The following is a 21,814-nucleotide window of genomic DNA, read 5'->3' as shown; positions in this document are numbered from 1 at the left end:
TAACTGCAGCAGCCCTACTGTCAAGCTTCAGGAATGATTTTTATCCTCATTCTTACGAGTCCTGATGCATTAACGTTGCTATCCTCCAGTTCAGCTACCTCAGTGAAGTCACTGGTAAAGAACACCTCTTCAGGGATCACCGGGATCTGTTAATTACAAGAAGGTATAATAAGTGTTATTAGTATTAGTGCCTGTGTTGTGCCTTAATACATTGGCTGCGACTGATGGCAATAAATGTCCAAATCATTTGGATAATCCAAAAGAGATTGGACGTCTATCACCGTCAATGGCAGTGAATAAATTAAGGCAAGGCTATGCCTACCTGGAAGAGCCATCCTAGTACTGACACAATTAAAAGTTTGTTCAGGTAAGGCATCTCGTCACATCTGCCCAGAAGCATTTTCCTGCAACAGAGGATAAACAACAAAAGAATTTTATTAGAAAATTAAAATAAATTAGGGATCACACTCCTCAGCAAAAAATAAATGTCACAAATATTGGAAAAGGCAAAAAAAAAAGGACCCGCCCCCAAAAATTTGAAATGATAGCAATTATCAAACAGGAATGAAAAAAATAACAATGAGCAATATGACCAGTTATCTGCAAGAACACTCGATATATTTTTTCTAGTGCTGTCAAATTTATCGCATTAACGGGCGGTCATTAATTTTTTCCAACTAATCACGTTAAAATATTTGACGCATTTAACGCATGCGCGGAATGACCCGCTCATGCATTGCCTCCAACAGATTACAATGAGAGCTAAGAGGCAGAGAAAAGTGTCTTGTTTTGCGCTTTTTCTTAACAAAAGTATACCACACGCGACGTGCTGGCATTTTGTTTCTTTATTACCACATTCAGCTTCAACATTAACACAGCTTGCGGCTCTCGGCAGGCCGTAACTAACTCACTCCTGCATCACGTGAGTAAACAGCATTGGCTTCACGTGCACTTCAGGGTGCCTCGGATAATTCTATATCAGAATATTACAAATGGCGAGTTGCCACAGGCGTTTCTTGGCATAAGCTTCGGCAACTCCTTCACAACAAGTATCATTTAGTGAAAGCACAACAAAAATAATATCTCTCCCCAAAAAATAATGTTAAAAAAAAAAAAGCGCTTCAATCTGTATTGATGACGCCCTATTCTCCCACAGTTAAACAACAGTGCAAAGAGAACTGGCATTCCCAATCAAAATAGGTATGCAAAATACACATAAACCTTACTCAGACTTTGGTCAAACTCTATTCAAACATTTTTTAGTTCAACAAATACACTGGATGGCAATATTTAGTCACAATATACAACTATCAGAGGTCTCGTACGTTGTGAAGCCAGCACTCCAATGACCGTGAGGAACAATGCATGGATCAGTAAACAGGGAACCACAGCGTCAGTCGAGGGACAAAACACACTATTTGGCTTGATTTCTAAGTTTATTTAAAACTTGCCATTTACACCTTGTGGTATATTTCAATCACTAACAGAAAGAATTTTAATAATGTTAATGCCATCTTGTGGATTTATTGTTACAATAAACAAATACAGTACTTATGTACAGTATGTTGAATGTATACATATATATCTTATCTTTCCATTCCAACAATAATTTAGAGAAAAATATGGCATATTTTAGAGATGGTTTGAATTGCGATTAATTACAATTACCGTAATTTCCCGAATATAAGGCGCACCCGTGTATAATGCGCACCCCAAATTTACTCGTAAAATCTAGGGAAAATTATTGTACCCGTATCGTACCGCGCCCCCTAATTTTAGCACTAATAAATAGAAGAAGACAAGAAAACAGAGCTCGTGTACAGATACAGAAATGTCATTTTACGGACTGGTGAAACACAGCACAAGCATAGCATATTGGTAGTTCAAAAATTTACCATAAACTGACAATATTTACGGTAATATGATTTGACAACTTCTCCATCTTACCAGAATTTAGGAGAAAACAAAACAGATGTGACTTTTCTTTTAAAGGCTGCTGTACAACTTGCTCGTTTCATCATGAAGAAATGTTTCTTCCATGGATTGATACGGTAAAATGAAAGTGAACGTAAGTCAGAAATCCGAGAGGGCTCATCGCCTTCGACATGACAGTAACAATAGGAACTATTGTTGTTTGGGTTTGAGTTTCCCGAGGGACAGATATAGCTGACGGACACACACAGGAAGTGTGTGTTGTTACGTTTGTTATGGTCCGAGTTGCGGAGCTGCAATAAACACTGACTCAAATGAGTTCAAGAAACTAAATTCTGTGCTTTATGAAGAGTGAAAAAAAGCAGAATTTAACACAGACGAAATCATTCGGCCGATCAGAGTGAAGTATTACCGAAACAAAATGGTGACGTCACGTACCGTAATGGTCGGCAACGGATCGCCACATATGTTTCTTCAACACAACGTGGCCGTGTTAATAAAAAAAAAAAAAAATAAAAAAAAAAATAAAAAAATTTAATCGGTATCTATATATATTAGGGCTGTCAAACAATTAAAATTTTTAATCGAGTTAATTACAGCTTAAAAATTAATTAATCGTAATTAATCGCAATTAATCGCAATTCAAACCATCTATAAAATATGCCATATTTTTCTGTAAATTATTGTTGGAATGGAAAGATTGCTTTCGTTTTAATAAAATTGGAAAAATTTTCAATCAAAAAATAAACTAGTAGCCCGCCATCGTTGATGTCAATAATTACTTACACAATGCTCATGGGTGCTGAAGCCTATAAAATCAGTCGCACCCAAGCGCCAGCAGAGGGCGGCAAAACTCCATAAAACACAATTAACAAGCAGTTCACTGTGCTGTCATTTAAATCTGTCTGAGCGGGGGGAGTGCGTTAATTGAGCCAAATATTTTAACATGATTAATTAAAAAAATTAATTAACGCCCATTAACGCGATAATTTTGACAGCCCTAACATATATATATATAAAATACAGTATATATATATATTTCTGTCTCCATCCATGTAACCGTTTATAATGCGCACCATGATTTTACAAGTTGATTTTGGGGGAAAAAAGTGCGCGTTATATTCGGGAAATTACGGTAATTTTTAAGCTGTGATTAACTCGATTAAAAAGTTTAACATGACAGCCCTAATTTTTTCTCTTTTGCTAGATTAGGTGTCTTAACTCTTGTACAGATGTTTGACGACTGTTGTTTTGAACGGGGGGAAAAAAGCAAAAATACCTGTAGAGGAGACACAGCGTGCCGAGAACCACCCTGTAGCAGAACAGCAGTGGCCCAGTAAAGTCTAGCATGGAAAGAAACTCCACCAGCCAGGGCACAGTTAAGATGGCGCGCCTGCGACTCATGCACTTCTTCAGCACGCTGCACACATCCAACACTGGCACACTCTGTTTATGTACAAGCAGAACAAAAGTAGGTACTGAAGCCAGTCTGTCTGTAGGCACAAAGTTTACCTTGCTCCGCAGGGCGACCGCCGCCTCTTGGATTTCTTTAGGCGGCTTCTCGGACATCTGGTAAGGCAGGAAGGAGATGAACCCCAAGAACTTGGCCAGGAGACGAGCAAGGAGAATCACCGAAGCAAAGCGCTGTTTTTCATCCTGTTGGAAGGTCCTCGTGACTCAAGCCGGGGTGTTTTGAATTGATGGCCACCGTACGGACACTAACCTGCTGCTCCATGTCCCCGTCGCCCACTGCCTCTTCGCCCTCCTCCTCTTGTTCGGCGATGGGAGCGGGTGGACTCAGGATGGCGACTTCATCTAGTTGAAGGATCTGCTGGCACAAGCTGTCCTGTAAATGCTGGTTGAGCTGACAGCTGTCAACAAAGAGAGGTTAGGACATATTAACCCACTGGCTGCCATTTATGGTGATAAAGGAATCAAAGTTGCTTAAAAAAACTGTTTAATTTGCCCACACAGTAACTTTGGCATATTACCACTTATAACACTGAAAACTAAGGAAACTCATCAACAGTCTTCTTACTGTTCCAACGGCTCTAATGCCATTTTATAAATCAGCTAATTGGCTGCCATTGACCGTGATAAAAGCGACTATTTGGACAGGGAGGGGCTTGTATATATTGCCGAGAAATTAAGTCTCATTTCCCCCCCCAAATTGAATTACTCTACCCCTATATATTAGTGAAGACAATAAGAAAGAATAAATCAAAACCATTATTTAAAAATCATTTTGTTGAAAGCTGATCAAAAGTAACAACGAATTCCAACCTGAAATAAAATGCAAAACATCTATCTTGAATAAAATTCTTCTCATCGCTTCCATTTGTGACATCAGCGCCAAAATTCTTAAGTACAAGTACTACGCGTAACTACACAAACTTAACAAATCTATTGAATGAGATAATTTTCTTTTACATACACGCACATACAGTATAAACCCGGGCGGTATCGGCTCTCTTTTCAAGCTCGGGTCCTCTACCAGAGGCCTGGGAATTTGAGGGTTCTGTGCAGGATCTTAACTGTCCCAAGGCTTGCGCTCTTCTGAACGGAGACGTCGGACGTTGGAGAGGGTTATATATGTACAAAATTGTTTTTCAATTTAAAATGTACTGGGTGAGGCTTGTAATCAGAGGTGCCCAACAGTCGATAAATTACGGTAACCTAATAACTGTTTTTTTGTTTTGTTTTTTAAACTAATTTAGTAATGAAATTTTTGTTGACGCTTATTAATTCACAAAAACATTTTCGAACACTTTAATTCTTTATTTAAGTACAAATAAACACGTAAATACCAATAATAAATCACAAATACACAATGAGGTTGATGGGGGAAAATATTACATTATGCCTTTGTGATGTGTGATTGCTTCTGTGACATAGATTGTAACAACATCTATTGTTTTTGTAACCCAATGTTTAGGCCACTCTGGTGCGCTTTTTTGGCTTTGTGCCGCTTTACCCGCTTGCATACCGAGCATCCGACATTCTAAACTTTCCATGCATATATTTTTTTGACCCTTCGTTAACCGTTTACGGCACAGGTGTCAAACCAATTCCAGAAAGGGCCAAGTGGGTGCTGGATTTTGTTCCAACCGATACAGCGCAGAGAGTTTAACCAATGAACTTCAAGCTGAAACAAGCAGCACCTGAGAAAGTTTAACTGATTACACATGTAAAAGATCTAATTGGAGAAAAAGTGTCCTCTTCATTGGTTGGAAAGCAACCTGCACTCACTTGGCCCTTTCTGGAATCGGTTTGACACCTGTGGTCTACGGCATGTTGTGCTTGACGCATTTACAGTGCCTTGCAAAAGTATTCGGCCCCCTTGAACCTTGCAACCTCAGGCTTCAAACATAAAGATATAAAATTTTAATTTTTTGTCAAGAATCAACAACAAGTGGGACACAATCGTGAAGTGGAACAAAATTTATTGGATAATTTAAACTTTTTTTTAACAAATAAAAAACTGAAAAGTGGGGCGTGCAATGTTATTCGGCCCCCTTGCGTTAATACTTTGTAGCGCTACCTTTTGCTCCAATTACAGCTGCAAGTCGCTTGGGGTATGTTTCTATCAGTTTTGCACATCGAGACACTGACATTCTTGCCCATTCTTCCTTGCAAAACAGCTCGAGCTCAGTGAGGTTGGATGGAGAGTGTTTGTGAACAGCAGTCTTCAGCTCTTTCCACAGATTCTCGATTGGATTCAGGTCTGGACTTTGACTAGGCCATTCTAACACCTGGATAAGTTTATTTTTTAACCATTTCATTGTAGATTTGGCTTTATGTTTTGGATCATTGTCCTGTTGGAAGATAAATCTCCGTCCCAGTCTCAGGTCTTGTGCAGATACCAACAGGTTTTCTTCCAGAATGTTCCTGTATTTGGCTGCATCCATCTTCCCGTCAATTTTAACCATCTTCCCTGTCCCTGCTGAAGAAAAGCAGGCCCAAACCATGATGCTGCCACCACCATGTTTGACAGTGGGGATGGTGTGTTCAGGGTGATGAGCTGTGTTGCTTTTACGCCAAACATATCGTTTTGCATTGTGGCCAAAAAGTTCAATTTTGGTTTCATCTGACCAGAGCACCTTCTTCCACATGTTTGGTGTGTCTCCCAGGTGGCTTGTGGCAAACTTTAAACGAGACTTTTTATGGATATTTTTGAGAAATGGCTTTCTTCTTGCCACTCTTCCATAAAGCCAGATTTGTGCAGTGTACGACTGATTGTTGTCCTATGGACAGACTCTCCCACCTCAGCTGTAGATCTCTGCAGTTCATCCAGAGTGATCATGGACCTCTTGGCTGCATCTCTGATCAGTTTTCTCCTTGTTTGAGAAGAAAATTTGGAAGGACGGCCGGGTCTTGGTAGATTTTCAGTGGTCTGATGCTCCTTCCATTTCAATATGATGGCTTGCACAGTGCTCCTTGAGATGTTTAAAGCTTGGGAAATCTTTTTGTATCCAAATCCGGCTTTAAACTTCTCCACAACAGTATCTCGGACCTGCCTGGTGTGTTCCTTGGTTTTCATAATGCTCTCTGCACTTTATACAGAACCCTGAGACTATCACAGAGCAGGTGCATTTATACGGAGACTTGATTACACACAGGTGGATTCTATTTATCATCATCGGTCATTTAGGACAACATTGGATCATTCAGAGATCCTCACTGAACTTCTGGAGTGAGTTTGCTGCACTGAAAGTAAAGGGGCCGAATAATATTGCACGCCCCACTTTTCAGTTTTTTATTTGTTAAAAAAGTTTAAATTATCCAATAAATGTTGTTCCACTTCACGATTGTGTCCCACTTGTTGTTGATTCTTGACAAAAAAATTAAATTTCATATCTTTATGTTTGAAGCCTGAAATGTGGCGAAAGGTTGCAAGATTCAAGGGGGCCGAATACTTTTGGAAGGCACTGTACGTCATCGATGGCGTCGACTTGTCGGGACAGCTCTAGTTAGCTTAGCTAACAACAACTGAAGTAGAGAAATATGATTAAATATGTATAGTTCATTAAAAAAAAAAAAAAAATAAATAAATAAAACTTTAATACTTTTTCTAAATAATTGTTTTTCCACAGCTTTGACTTGAAATGCAGTTGCATTTTTACAGAGTATACTCTTTGATTGATTATTCCATTAAAATCCTTTAATTTAAGGGGGGGGGCAAATATTGCTATGTGATTATACGGTTAATCAACATTAATTATAAAGACTAATTACAGTTTTAAAATAATTCATTATTTCCCTTCAATATATAAGGTTGCATCCCATGCTATTTCTAGTAAATTGTTTTTCACAATATTAAACTATATATGTATATTTCAAGTTTAATAATTTGCAACTTTGATATAGCTTTCAAAACGTTTGCTCATTTTATTGTATGCCGAAATATTTGAACAACATTTTTTTTAAAAAGCAGCATTTTGGCCTTCTACAGGTTGTGCTTGTATAAAAAATGTGGGATACAGTGACTTTACGAAGAACAGATCAGTTGTATTTAACTATAAAAGATTCAAATTTAATATTTTAGAAACGCAGGATAACATTACCAACTGGCCGCCTGCAGAAAGTCCCGGAAGAACTCCTGGTGGCCAGGAAAGGATGGCGGCGGGCACGGGCCGCCGACGCCGTGCGGCCGAATGAGACGCTCCTCCAGGCGCTTCAGCCGGCCCAGGCTGTCGGCTCCCAGAATGCCGAGCAGGTCGGCGTCAGGGTTGTCGCCATTTGAGCTGTTCATACGATGTCCTTTGCACATCTAAATGCAGGAGTAGAACTTTACAGTGGATTCATATCACCGGGATGAGTGGAATGTTTGGCTTTACCTGAACCAGCTGCTTCAAGAAGAGACGAGCAAAGTGTGAGTGGTTTCCAGCAGCGGTCAGCTGATTCATCATTCCTCTGAAACCCCGCACCCACACAAAAAAATTAAAATGATTCGGAAGGCTATCAGTGAATGATTGCTGCCTAGCTGTAAGCCCTCCCAGTCAAAATGGATAGGACGTCTTTCACCGTCAATGGATCAATGAGTAAAAAACTTGCCTTATACGACTTCCGAGCGCAACATCGAAAATCCAGCTGGGCTCCTTGTGACAGTCCTCCCATTCTCGCAGCACCTCGTAAAAAACGTCCCTTTCACAAAAACAACAGAACTTATAACAATGAAAAAAATAACAAGCAATAATGCAACCATATCTACAACAAGGTTATAACAGTTTGGGATTCATAGAATTGGTAGTTATATTTATAACTTTAGTTCTATTTCATCTCTGCTGACCGCTAGCAGTCATTCAGGATTCATGGAACCGTTTTACCTACATAACTTTCATTTTACTTGTTGGAGTGGATAAGCAAGTTTTTATTTTTCTTAAAAATGTTAGTTTTCATTTTTATTAGTTTCAGGATTAGGTTGGTGAAGGACTCTTAAAAAAAACTCCACAAAGATAACTAAACTGTATTCAGTCATTTTGATTAGTAGATATTGCTTCTTCTTAGAAGCCTAAAACCAAGTTTAATGTTGATACTAGGGGTGTAACGGTACACAAAAATCTAGGTTCGGTACGTACCTCGGTTTTGAGGTCACGGTTCGGTTCATTTTCGGTACAGTAAGAAAAAAAAATGCAAAATATAAATGTGCTAGTTGTTTATTACACACTTTTGTGCTTTCAACAATAGGAACATTAGCCTATACAAAGCTAGAATTCTGCTCAAAAAGTAGCGGGTATTTAAAGATAATAATCCAACAACAATTTGCCTTTCAGAACCCGCGTATTGGTCAGCTTTCTTTCTGAAAGAAAGAAGAAAAAAGAAGTCCTGTGCTAAAGAGAAAAGCAATCCCAATGACAAAGATTTTAACATGTATTTTACAAATGAAATGCCTCAATGAATCATTTTTTTCTTTCTTATGAACGGTTTTCAAAAGCTTTATTGGTGGATTTTCTCAAGTTAAAGCGCCACACAGAAAGTAATAAATTTAACTGTGTAAAGAGGATCTGTGTATTATTCTTATTATTTAATTACAGGTGTTTTAGCTCATTTCATTTTATTTTACTTAAATGGGCTATTATTTATTATGTGTTTATATTTTACAAATGTGATGTAGTATTCATTTGTATTGTATATTTTATGTTGTATAACTTTAGTTCCTATGTGAATATTAGTTCCCTACTTGTTTTGTTGTGGTAGGAGGGTTGTGTATTGAACACGGGGGCATGTTGGTTAGTATTATAGCAGAGAAGACAGCAGTAAATCAACAAAGACAAGTCAACTGTGCCCTGATCTACCACTCAAGAGATCTGATGGACTCAAAAAGTGGGTTAAGATTGCATATTAGTTTGAAAATCGACCAGATCCACCGTATTTTTACACGAGTGACTTCCGTTCTGCCCTATCCTAGCTAGTAGTTTGGACGCAGGAGGGCCGCGTCTCGCGTCAAATAATAAACTCTGCCGTTCTTTTCGCGTGCGTCACGTTGAGCCGCTTCTGGCACGCGTCTAAGGGTGAATCCCATTTCACCCCTTGGCCCTACCCCTTACCCCTTCCCCTCCGTTTTGCGCGTTCACGTGTAGGGGTAGGGCTGTCCCAATTCACGCTAATGTGCAGGGGTAGGGGTAAGGGGGAGGGCTTTCCACCCCTCCAAACGGAGGGCCATGACTACCCTCACTCCAAACGGAGGGTTACGCGAAATTTCCCAGGGTGCAAAGCGATTACCCCGAGAATCATTTCCAAAATGGCGGAGCCAAGGAAAGAAGTACACAAATGTAAGTAGCTCTGTTTATCCCTAATTTAACTATTTTAACAGTTTTAAGTTGTGATAACTGATGTAGGCGTGTCTGTTTGGTTCTGTCGCTTTTTGATGACGTCATAACTGGCGGAATGGACTTATGACGTACGTGAGTGTGAAGGGGTGTCCCAATTCGTAGGGCTAACGTTTCAAGCCCCTACCCCTTATTGCTCCGTTTGAAGGGCCAAGTGGTAGGGGGAAGGGGTAAGGGGGAGGGCCAAGGGATGAAATGGGATTCACCCTAACACACGGCTGCACTGCGAGCTGTGTGCATTGGCTGATTGACTTTAACGCCCGCGTTTCGCTGCGTTCTCGCTGTGGCCACGTTGTCGCGCCGTTGACGTTTCTGGGTTGTATACTGTCCTACCGTGTTGGTCTTCATTATAGTAGAGAAGACTGAATAAATATAATCTACACAAAGAAACTGTAACCCGATCGATTCACAGCCTCGAAAAGTAATGGTTACATTATGTCAGAAACTCATTCGGTACGCCTACGTTCCGAACCGAGCACCACGTACCGAAAAGGTTCAATACAAATACATGTACCGGTACACCCTTAGTTGATACATTTATGTTAGTTTATTGAACAACAATGGTTTCAGTAATATTTTATTATTCAAATGAGTTTTTATTTCAGTTAACTAACATTTTTTTCTCCAAACTGTAGTTGTTGTCATTTTCTTTTTCATTAGGTAGCTAAAATACCTTTGCTTTTTAAAGGTGTGGAAAGCCTTGTCACTGCTGAAGTTAGATCGATTGTCGGTGGCAGGCTGGAAAGACACCGAGTGAACGAATGCGGAAACAGAGGGCGACAGCTGTGAAGACATCGAAAATCCAAAATGAATCTCTTCCCATTTCAATAATTCCATAATTTCTGGATCAATCTACATCAGTGTGCTACCTTGGCTGTACTTCTGTCCTGGGCCTGACTCAAACGATCTTTAAGGTGCGATGAGAACGAAGCCACTCTTTCATTCTCGGCCAGGAGACGCAACGTGCATTTATCCAGATGAGTCAATAACCTACAAAACAAATGAGATTTCAAGAAAAATCACTCGATACAAAGATAGTTGGGGGCTCTTTTCTTCCTAGCAAACAGCAAGTTCAGGCACATTAATGAATTAACTCATTGGATGCCATGGTGATAGATGAACAACAGTTGCTTTAAGAAGTTTTTTTACATCGAACACACAGTTAACTATGGCACATTACCACTTACAATGCTGAAACGGAGGAAACTGATCAACAACCTTCCCAGGGTTCTACCGTCTTAGTGATATTTCTTAAATGAACTCATTAGCTTCAACTCACTGATATTGATTCTCCAGCACTTTGACTGCAAAATACACACAGTTGTGCACTTGTCTCAGGTAGCGTCGCTCCAGCACATCTACAAAAATGAATTGGAGAAAAAGAGTGTTTAGTGTGTAGTTGCAAAAATCATCCGTGATTAGTCAACCATCAAAACAATAATTTGTCATACCAGAGTTGAGCGCACATTTGCTATGTTCCTCATCATCCTCGTCAGGAGTGTGAGGAGATCGAGACGTGAGCAGCTGCATCACAAAGAAGAGCTCCAAAAAAACGTTTGGCAACAGATTTTCTGTAAAATATTTTTATTAAATATTATTTTTTTCCCTTCCCTTTTCGGAGGCAACCTCTGGGTTTAGGCCCACCTGAAATGCAAGTGCAGTACAATTCCGCCAGCAAGTCCAGGTCTGAGGCCAGGGTGACTTTGGACGGTTCAGGACATGGCGTTTGCTGATCAGGCGTCACCTTGCTTCCGACTAGGGTGCCAGACTTCGTTGGCGTGCACGGCTCCTCTGAGGCTGGTGGAGGAGAGCAGGTCTGTTGGGCTCTTTTACACCTGGAGACAGGAGTATGTATACTAATTATTGATTCCCAAAAAACACCCAAAGATTCAATACAGTGTTCGTTAAGTACGAATGACAAAAAGTTTCTGCTACTTGTCTTTTTTATATTTTTTAATCTAATTTATTTTTGGTCCAAGGGGGAAAAAGTACGCAATGTATTTATTCATTCATCTCCACCTGTATTGCTCCTTTCCTTTTTGAATTTTGAATGTAATGTTTTCTTAACCGTGTTTCTTCAGTATTTCTTTACACAACACAACACATATGGTGCATACATAAAATCAACACGTAATGGAAAATTTCATAAATTGTGAGGTGGTGAACACACGTAGCCACTACTTCTAGCCAGAAACAAAGGAAATAAACACAATTATCTTTCTAAACAATTGGTGTTCAACAAAATAAGACAAGAACAAATATTGTATTGGCCCGAATATAAGACTGTGTTTTTTGCACTGAAATAAGACTGAAAAAGTGGGTTGTCGTCTTATCTTCGCGGTCTAGACATTATACTCATTCGTGACGCTAGATGGCGCCAGATATCACTGAAACGAATGCTGAACTTGAGGAGTAATGTTCTGTCATGTCAGATCTCAGCTACTCCCAAGTTTAACCAGTTTGCATTATTTTATTGCAATGTTTTTCCTTATTCAGATTTGTTTCAAGACTACAGTTAGTTAGACCTTACTTTGATGGTTATTGCAGTTATTGCAATTTTGTTGTTTTATCACAATAGATTGGTTTATTTACATAACAAAAACCAGAAGCCATTCATTTACGAATGTGATTAGAGCTGTCCCGACTAGTCGACAAAGGTGACGTCATCGATGACGTAAATCCGTCGACGAGCACAACATCCCGTCGACGGTTAATGAAGGGTTAAAAAAAATATATGCGTGGAAAGCTCAGAATGTCGGATGCTCTGTATGCAAGCGGGGAAAGCGGCACAAAGCCAAAAAAAAGCGCACCAGAGGGTCCAAAACATTGACTTATTTCAAAGAAACAACGGAGGGTACACTCTTCTGTCCTGTCTCTTCAATGCCAAGCTTGGCTGCACGTCGGCCGTGAATAAACACCTCAAATGCCGTTGTAGGTTCACTATCCTCTTCCCCTCACTATCCACTCGCTCTCGCTATATAAGCTATATAATTGGCCGAGGAAATGCTGTCCCGTGAAATGCCTGTTTAAAAATGTTCCCGTTGTTACTTCTTGCGTTTGCTTAAAAGTGCCCATTTAAAAAGGAAAAGCGATGGATGATACTCCACGCAGAGCGTATTATTAACAAATGTTAAAGTTGTATAAACATATAGCGAGAATAAGGAACGTCACTGACAAGCGCAGGCCCCCGCGAGTGGCAGAGGGTGCTGTCGCCTTACTGAATAATAATGTTTCATTGACAATGGGCCCATAAGTGCTATTAGTATTGTCCTTAATGCTAACTGAAAGGTTTATTTCATGTTATGGTTTATTTTATGGTATAGAAAATTATATAAGGTTAAAAGGTCATAAATATATACAGTATATACAGTGATTGCACTCAAGGGACAGATTGTCAATGATAAGCTAATAAATTAAGGTAAAGGCAATTCATTGATATATAAATAAGGTTTAAAAGGAAAAAGGTGAAAAGTTTTTGTTAATTTCTAATTGTGTTGTTTTATTTGTGTGCACCATAGCTCTTACGGTGTGATTACATCAAGGATTGAATAAAAGTTGTAAACCATCAGTTTAAGAGACCACCTTTTCAATCGGGATGCTACACAAGTTAATTCTATCAGCATTTGAACTCATTGTTTATTTGTGATTTATTATTGTTATTTACGTGTTTATTTGTACTTTAATAAATAATTTAAGTGTTCCAATATGTTTTTTTGTGAATTGATAAGCGTCAACAAAAATTTAATTTCCTAAATTAGTAAACAGGTTAGATTAGTCGACTAATCGTAAAAATAGTCGGCTGACTAATCGGGAGAAAATTAGTCGTTTGGGACAGCCCTAAATGTGATTGCACTTTAGTTTACATATTTAAAGGTTCAGATATTCAGATTTGAATGAGGCAAAATAACATGCTTTTTCTCTCAAATATATTGTTATAATCATTTGTTTCGGATGTAGGGCTGCAGCTATCGAATATTTTAGTAATCGAGTAATCGACTGAAAATTCTATCGATTAATCGAGTAATCAGATAAAACTTTTTTTAGGTAAAGAGCAATTATAAATATAAATGACAAAAAAAGACATTTAATCCAATATTGAACCATTTTCAGTCAATCAATGTCTTTATTTTCGCTGTACATTGTTGAAAACAGCCAACAATTGAATCACAGATGTGACTAGAAAAAAAAATTCACTGCTTTCATTCAAAAAACTTCTAGATCTTATGAAAAAAAAAAACATTTCTTACCTAAAAATGTAATTACGCTTGATAACACAAATCACTTGAAAGCTACGTGTTTTTCCCACGTGTTTCAATTTCATTTCCATTTGTGTGAAGCTATTTTTAAGTTCTAGTTAAGTTTTAAGTTAGTCTAAACTGTAAGTACTGATAGGATTTTGAGTTTCTGCAGTGTTCAAAATAAATGTATGATACCTGCTGTATTGGAGCATATTAGGAACCAGTGCTACTTGGTGTTTAATTCAGCAATGACTACAGCGCTAAAACTGACAGTTAGCTTTATCATGTTTTAATTTTACACCCTCATTTCTGTAGAGCGCTGTGTTTTTACAGATTAAATAAAACCTGTATGTAAGACACGTTAGCCACGCATCGATAGTGGTCATAATCAATAGAAACCTAGCCCTCTGAAGGGCTACCGTTACGTGAGCGAGTGACAGTAACGTTATATTTATTAGTGAAGTCTACTGCTTGAAGATGGCGGCCGTTTACTAACGCTGCCCAGACGCGGCCGAGTCTGTCATTTCCCATCTAGTCCTAAATGCATGCGATATCTTTGAGACGCATCGGACACTACCTGCTACCACACTAGCATCATGCGGGCGTAGTTTTTAGCAACGTCGGCGTAGTTTGCAGCGACTGTCGGCTGCAGTAAGTTTTTTTTATTGCTTCTTCCTCTACGCACGCGACGTCAGCGCGTTGTCCCGCATTAAAAGTAGTCCGGGCAAAACGTGATGCTTAGAACTGGCAAAATTAAACGATTCCTCGAGGTGAATAAAATTACTTGGATCAGTTTTTAAACTCGAGTTACTAGAGTTGCTTGAGTATTCGTTCCAGGTCTATTCGGATGTACTGTAATTATGTTCTGTATAAAAATTAATTTGGTGTTCAAAAAGTCTTTTTTTAAACTTGAGTCTTGAAAAAGAAGGGGTCGTCTTATAATCAGGGCCGTCTTATTTTGGGGCCAATACGGTATTCCAAAGAAAAGAATCAAGATGTTGTTTTTCCCACAAGTGGAGGATGTCCCTACTTTTCTCTCTTGAGAAGCTCCCTCTCCTCCATCAGGCTGTGGGGGCTAACCGCCATCACCCACCCATTGGGCCTCTCGGGCCCAGTTGCCAGCGGGCTGGGCGATTTGCTGAATGGTGTGGAAGTGAAGCATGTCTTAGGCTTGGAGTGCGACCGCTGGGCGCTTACTGGTGTCGGATTTATTCTTCTGGATGGTTTGCTTTCCCTGTATGACATATGGTTATTGGTTACACGAAAGCATGGATGTCAAATTTACTGCTTGATGTGGGAAAATATTACATTATGCTTTTGTGATGTATAATTGCTTCTGTGACATTGACTGTTACAACTTCTATTGTTTTTCACCTTGTTCCCAAAGTTAGGAGACGCGCTTTAGAATCTCATGAGATAACTTGTTTTGCACCATAATATTGTTTTACTACACGCCTGGGTCCCATAGAGATAACTTGTTTTGCACCCATAATATTTACCATTTGTTGGCATCTGTTGCAGCACAGCTCACTTGTCCCATGTGAAAAGCCCTTTTTCAAGGGGACTGAACCAAAAGTAGCTTAAATGTTTGTGACTGGACTGGACGGGGAAGTTGGCCTCTCCGCCTCCGAGGGGTGCGTCCCTACAAAAACCGAACATTTCCGGGCGACCAGTGAGGTCCACCAGCGGGTCACGTACGGATCGCCTGGCTTTCGTCCTTTTGACGCTTTACTGGAATGTTGTTGGCTACCCACTCGTTTGTCACGGTAAGCGATTTTCATTTATAAGGGACAACTAGTTGTGCTGTAATGTAACGCGGGGATTCTGAGAATGACAAACTCAAATCTAGCATCACGTTACCATTTGTTTGCTTGTTTTTGATATCCGTTTGCTTGCTTTTGTGGGATTGTAATCAATAAATCTCATTTATTCTGCATTTTCTAATCAATAAACATCGTCTATTGAGCAAAAGTGTGCCTGTTACTGATTCACCGCGAACCTGGAAATTTCAGAAAACACTGCTGAAGGAGAAAGTACCTTTTCTCGTAGGCACGGTCTAACTGTTTGCATTATTCTAACACAATACAGTATAATTAATCAGGGAATAGTATCGTTTCTCGTATTTACTGTTTGACTGTTTGTATTACTCTAACACACCCAATATAAAATAAATAGCACTTATACCACAGTTTCAGGAAAACAAGCAGAATATAGGGCATAAAGCTACATGACGCGTTCTTATCACGGAAGCCCAACGTGTGCGTCATGCAACTGACTGAGCAAGATTGACACTAAGCCCACGTCTGCACCACCAGCTCTCGCTATCAGTTCTCCCGGACAGTCCAGAACAAATGGCGGGAGGCTGTGTCCCAACACAAGGAACACCACAGAACGCCCGATATCCACCTGATAACACGACTGACAGGACTCCAGGAGCCCCTTTGACGCTGAGGTGGCAAAATCCACAACCCTTGTTGACCGGACAACTCCTGAATCCTCCATTCCAATCCACAAACAGACAATAATCATAAACACACCCTTCTTCCTGCCCAAAGCCTGCCCAACGAGAGCCTTCAAAAGACTGACTGTTTAACTAATCGTGGTCATTTTTCTCGGGAACCTTTTGTTGACGTGTGACAGGGTGACCTTGCTTCCCTGCCCGAGTCTGTTTCTGTTTCACTTTGCTGTTTGATCGCTGTCAACCTGAATAAACTGTCAACTTGTTTTCGGCGAGCCTTCTTTAAACCTTTCAAAATGGAGTCAGTAAAAAGTGTTAAGACTAAAATGCGCAGAGTTTGGACTTTTGGCCAGGATGTCGGGGTCCCGCCAGGTCCTTGGACCTGCGCCAGCGCGAGTCCGGCGGTTTGGCTAAAATGTCAGATTCCTTTACTCCCTACAGGTTAGGTTTAGCTCAGTAAACATCTCGTTCTTAGACTTTTTACATGCATTTAGCATTAGGGACAAATGCGAGCTTGACCCGCCTAGCAACAGTTGCTAACGTCATGAATATTAATGAGCAAAAGTGACGCGTTGCATGCGGTACGCCATTGCCATTAATGTGGCCCATGATACAAAATGATTTCGACACCCCTGCTCTAAAGGAGTGAGTGAGTAGGGGAGTAAAAAAAAAAAAAAAAAAACTCACGTGGGGGTAACAGGAGACAATCCGACTGGTGGGAAATCTTCCAAGTTGTTAAAATTTAGTTGACCCACAGATGGAGGAGAAACCTGCTCATTGCCAGCTGTTTTGCTGGTTCTCCTCACATTGTCATCAGTGTGATGTGCCGTTCGCGCTCCTCCCACGTGCCTGCCGGGGCCATTCCCGCTCCTCCTGCGGCCTTTCTGGAGCTCCGGAGAAGACAGCACGAAGTCCCCAAGACTGATCCTCTGACTCGGTCTCCGCTCCGAGCCTGATGGCCTGGACGCTGGGCTCCATGACGTGGACAAGGACGGGCTGCTGACGTGACTCGGACCTGACTCGGTCCCCGGGGACGGCGTTGGAGAGAACAGCTGTACCCGGCTTGCGCTGTGCGAGTTGCCACCCAAAGACCTGCAGGTCCTCTTTTCGGAGAAGCCCTGTGACGTAGCAGGAGGCCTGGGCCGGTTGGGTGTCTTGGCAGGGGTGGTGGGGCCGTGGGTAAGAGCCTGACTACTCTGATCTCGTAGGAAGTTCAGCAGAAATGGAATGAATTCTTGCTTATGGATTGTCAACACTGGGTCACTAAATGCAAAGGTGTCGCTATCCTGCTAAGAAGGAAAAATATAAGATTTTGAGAACACATGAAGTCAGCGACAGTTATATTTTTTAATAAAAAGTACATATTTGCACGTATAATATACTGCCAGGGCGTAGACAGCAAAAGGATTTGCATACTGGGTAAGCGTGACATGACGCACTAATATTTAATTCTTTACATTCTACCCATATTTTCATCCACTAAATTATTACAATAAACAGATTTACAGATTGGAAATTTCCCCACTGGATAACTGATAAAGGATGACATCTTAGTTTACCTTGCAAAAAAATAGCCATTTAAACTAAATATTAAATCGGAAAGCAAGGGTAAATATGAGTTGAAATCCATCCAGATACAGATGTCAGTAGTCATGTGCCGATTATCAGTTTCAAGGTATATCGTGATATAAAAAGGTCAAGGTTTCAAAACCGCCAAAATTTTCCATCATACCGTCCCTAAGGTATTAGCTGTTTTTTATGTTCCAAAAAGGCATGGAGAAATCCCTTGCTTGCAGCTGTGAGGCTCAACCCTCCCCCGTTGGTTGTTGTTCAGTGTGAGTGAGCCAGCTGTGCTACACGATGGCTGGAGGAGATGAAACTCCTGAACTTTTACGCCCCCATTGAAGAAACAAAAATCGCTGTTATGGGAATACTTCGGTTACAGAAAAGCTACAGACGGCCGCAGCTTAGAGGAGGGCCTAGAGACATGTAAAACATATTCGTGGAGGGTGGGTGTCGAGGAGGCAAAACCCCCAACATCATATCGCATTAATACAAAATTGAAGATGAGTAAACACTTTCATGAACATTTCCCACCAGCTACGAGAGTTAACTCCAGCGTGTTTCGTGTGTACCGAGGTGGTAAAACGTTTTTTTTTTTTCTCTCTCTCTGGCAACTGTGTGTTGAGAAAGTGTGTATAATGTAAACATGATACGAGTCATAAAAACATGCTTTTTATGTAAAATAATTCAATGTTTTTTTTGTTCTAATGGTAATAATGTTGAGCTGTGGTTGTGGGTTTAGGCTTACCTTAAAGGACTTCATTTATTTTAATTTTATTTAGAATATTTTTTTATTTAAATTTATTTTAGCTTAACATTATACATGCTACAATTTGCTAATATATTTTGAAAAATAAAAATCTTGTTCAGTGGAATCAAGTTGTTGTTTTTTTAAACCCAGATATCTCAAAGTAACACATTTTTGTAATTGCAATACGTAATACCTTAAAACCGTTTTATTTTGGCTTAACGTAATCATACTGTCAGAATATCTTACTGACACATGCCTAGTTGTCAGAGGCAATTTTAGCAAATCTATTGAAGGTAAAATTACACTTTTTAATGAGGACACAGTGTCTAAAAATATATATTAAAAATAATATTTAATCCGTAATGTGATAAGGGGCAAATTGTTATCGTTAAAATGGTCATTTTGACCACGCTGACAACACACGAGTTAATTTCTGTGTAGCCGCATTAACCTCAAAATATAAGAAAGTCGTTTTTATTACCGCAAACATAAATAGCGGCCACTTAAATGTCCAATTGACTCTAATGGGGCAAGGTACCACTATCTTGCTTAGCTGCCTAGCTTAAAGTTTTGTTTACAGTCCGAAATGTGCTCATGTCACTCCCCTTGGACAAAGCGTGCGACACAGAACCAAAACCGAGCATGTTGCCCAAACGGTTCGAGTGTATATCCGCCCTACCTGGACGTTCCTCAACCAGTCCAAGACCTTGCAGAGGTCCACTTTTCTTTCCAGCAGCGATTCCAAAAGAGCCGCCATTGCGAGCTGGCACTTGCGCGGCAGATGAACTGAGAGAAAGGGGGCGGGATCGGAAAACGCGCATGCGCATATTGTCAGTGACGTCAACCTCTTCGTCGAGCCTTCCTGAGGTTTCCTCCCCTCTCTCGATTTTCTTATGTACGTTTGTGTTGATATTTGTATTTAAGTGGTCACAAACCATTTTACGTGAAAATAGTTTTATTTTTAGTGTACATATCAAAATAACAATCTCAAAATGATTTTTTGAGGTTTAAATAAAGGTTTATCACAGAATAGCCAATGCAGTGGTTCTTAACCTTGCTAAAGTTACCGAGCCCCACTAGTTTTTCATGTGCATTCACTAAACCCTTCGAAAGTTAATAAAAAAAAAATCTTTTTTTTCTCAATTATAAATCCATATAGCTAAGCAAGCAAGTTAATATTTAAGAGAACTAACTGCTCCTATTTTTCATTTTCATGTCTACATTCTTGTTTTATTGTCGTATCGTCGCATGACATACTATTTTCATGGCATCAAATTTACCAGACGATATACGTTCAAGATCCCGGATATAAGTGACCAAACTGATTTTCCTTCATATGGTGTCCAGGCTCTCCCTTAGAGATTAGATGAGAAGCTCGGCCATCCGGGAGGGCCTCAGAGTTGTTTATCAGCATCGAGCGGAGGCAGATGAGATTCTGATTAGGATGCCTCGTGGGGGCCTCCCTGGTGAGATGTTCCAGGCATGTCCCACTGGGAGGAGGCCAACCCAGGACACGCTGGGGAGACTATGTCCCCTGGCTGGCCTGGGAACACCTTGGGATCCTCCAAAAAAGCTGGATGAAGTGGCTGGGAAGAGGGAAGTCTGGGCTTCTCTTCTGAAGCTGCTGCCCCCGCGAACCGACCTTGGATAATCGGGGAGGGAAGGAAGGAAGGAAGGAGGGAGGGAGGGAGGGAGGGAGGGAGGGAGGGAGGGAGGGAAGGAAGGAAGGAAGGAAGGAAGGAAGGAAGGAAGGAAGGAAGGAAGGAAGGAAGGAAGGAAGGAAGGAAGGAAGGAAGGAGGGAAGGGAGGGAAGGAAGGAAGGAAGGAAGGAAGGAAGGAAGGAAGGAAGGAAGGAAGGAAGGAAGGAAGGAAGGAAGGAAGGAGGGAGGGAGGGAAGGAAGGAAGGAAGGAAGGAAGGAAGGAAGGAAGGAAGGAAGGAATCAGTTTCTCCTCCCATTAGATAGAGGACTAGCAGTTAAAAGAAATGCAATAAAGCATGTAAATTGGAGGAAGACCAGTCCAAAACCACTGATCCCATGTATAAATAATGTTGAACTGCAAATTGTCAACTTGTGCTTTGTGATTTAATCTTATTTTAATATACTGACTGATTTTTTTTTTATTGCTCTAATTTGGAGAAACAGCGAGAACCAAAAGTGGTATTTGCCATGTGGCAAAATATATTTTTGCCATGTGGCATTTTTTTTGCCATGTGGCAAAATTTATTTTGGCATTTTTTGTTTTTTACATGTGGCATTTATTTTTGCCATGTGGCAAAATGGATTTTTCCATGTGGCATTTTTTTGCCATGTGGCATTTTTTGCCATGTGGCATAATTGATTTTCGGCATTTATTTATTTATTTTTTTAATTGCTCTAATTTGGAGAGACAGCGAGAACCAAAAGTGGTATTTGCCATGTGGCAAAATATATATTTGCCATGTGGCATTTTTTGCCATGTGGCATAATTTATTTAGGCATTTTTTGTTTTTGCCATGTGGCATTTTTTTTAACATGTGGCAAAATAGATTTTGCCATGTGGCATTTTTTTTTGCCATTTGGCAATTTTTGCCATGTGGCATTTTTTTTTGCCATGTGGCAAAATTGATTTTTTGCATTTTTTAAAAAATTGCTCTAATTTGGAGAGACAGCGAGAACCAAAAGTGGTATTTTTTTGCCATGTGACTTTTTTTTGCCATGTGACAAAATAGATTTTGCCATGTGGCATTTTTTGCCATGTGGCATTTTTTTGCCTTGTGGCAAAATTGATTTTTGGCTTTTTTTTTTTTTTTTTTTGTAATTGCTCTAATTTGGAGAGACTGCGAGAACCAAAAGTGGTATTTGCCACGAGGCAAAATGGATTTTGCCATGTGGCAAAATAGAATTTTGCCATGTGGGATTTTTTTTTTTTTTTTGCCATGTGGCTTTTTTTGCTATTTCGCAAAATGGATTTTGCCATGTGGCAAAAGATTTTGCCCTGTGGCATTTTTTTTGCAATGTGGCAAAATTATTTTTGGCTTTTTTTTTTTTTTTAATTGCTCTAA

At 40.1% G+C, this 21,814-nt stretch overlaps 1 protein-coding gene across 2 annotated transcripts in view; it reads right to left on the bottom strand.

The window, feature by feature from the left end:
* Window positions 1-20,415, bottom strand: part of cdan1 (codanin 1) — a 30,958-nt gene extending 10,543 nt beyond the window's left edge. Inside the window, exons 1-16 of one of the 2 annotated variants that reach the window (XM_057860364.1) lie at window positions 19,451-20,415; window positions 17,145-17,743; window positions 15,030-15,233; window positions 11,406-11,596; window positions 11,213-11,332; window positions 11,041-11,119; window positions 10,631-10,751; window positions 10,435-10,544; window positions 7,987-8,076; window positions 7,770-7,845; window positions 7,497-7,702; window positions 3,656-3,803; window positions 3,445-3,588; window positions 3,212-3,378; window positions 323-404; window positions 57-146 (exon numbers count right to left, since the gene is read on the bottom strand). In XM_057860364.1, coding sequence (XP_057716347.1) covers window positions 57-146; window positions 323-404; window positions 3,212-3,378; window positions 3,445-3,588; window positions 3,656-3,803; window positions 7,497-7,702; window positions 7,770-7,845; window positions 7,987-8,076; window positions 10,435-10,544; window positions 10,631-10,751; window positions 11,041-11,119; window positions 11,213-11,332; window positions 11,406-11,596; window positions 15,030-15,233; window positions 17,145-17,743; window positions 19,451-19,528 — 2,505 coding nt within the window. In that variant the 5' untranslated portion in view covers window positions 19,529-20,415. Of the gene's footprint in view, window positions 1-56; window positions 147-322; window positions 405-3,211; window positions 3,379-3,444; window positions 3,589-3,655; window positions 3,804-7,496; window positions 7,703-7,769; window positions 7,846-7,986; window positions 8,077-10,434; window positions 10,545-10,630; window positions 10,752-11,040; window positions 11,120-11,212; window positions 11,333-11,405; window positions 11,597-15,029; window positions 15,234-17,144; window positions 17,747-19,450 lie in introns of both variants that reach the window. The other variant, XM_057860363.1, reaches the window with a different exon arrangement.
* Window positions 20,416-21,814: the final 1,399 nt, after the last annotated feature.

Source organism: Corythoichthys intestinalis, chromosome 15, assembly GCF_030265065.1.
Source record: "Corythoichthys intestinalis isolate RoL2023-P3 chromosome 15, ASM3026506v1, whole genome shotgun sequence".
NCBI classification, from domain to species: domain Eukaryota; kingdom Metazoa; phylum Chordata; class Actinopteri; order Syngnathiformes; family Syngnathidae; genus Corythoichthys; species Corythoichthys intestinalis.
This window is presented reverse-complemented; position numbering and strand designations above follow the sequence as displayed.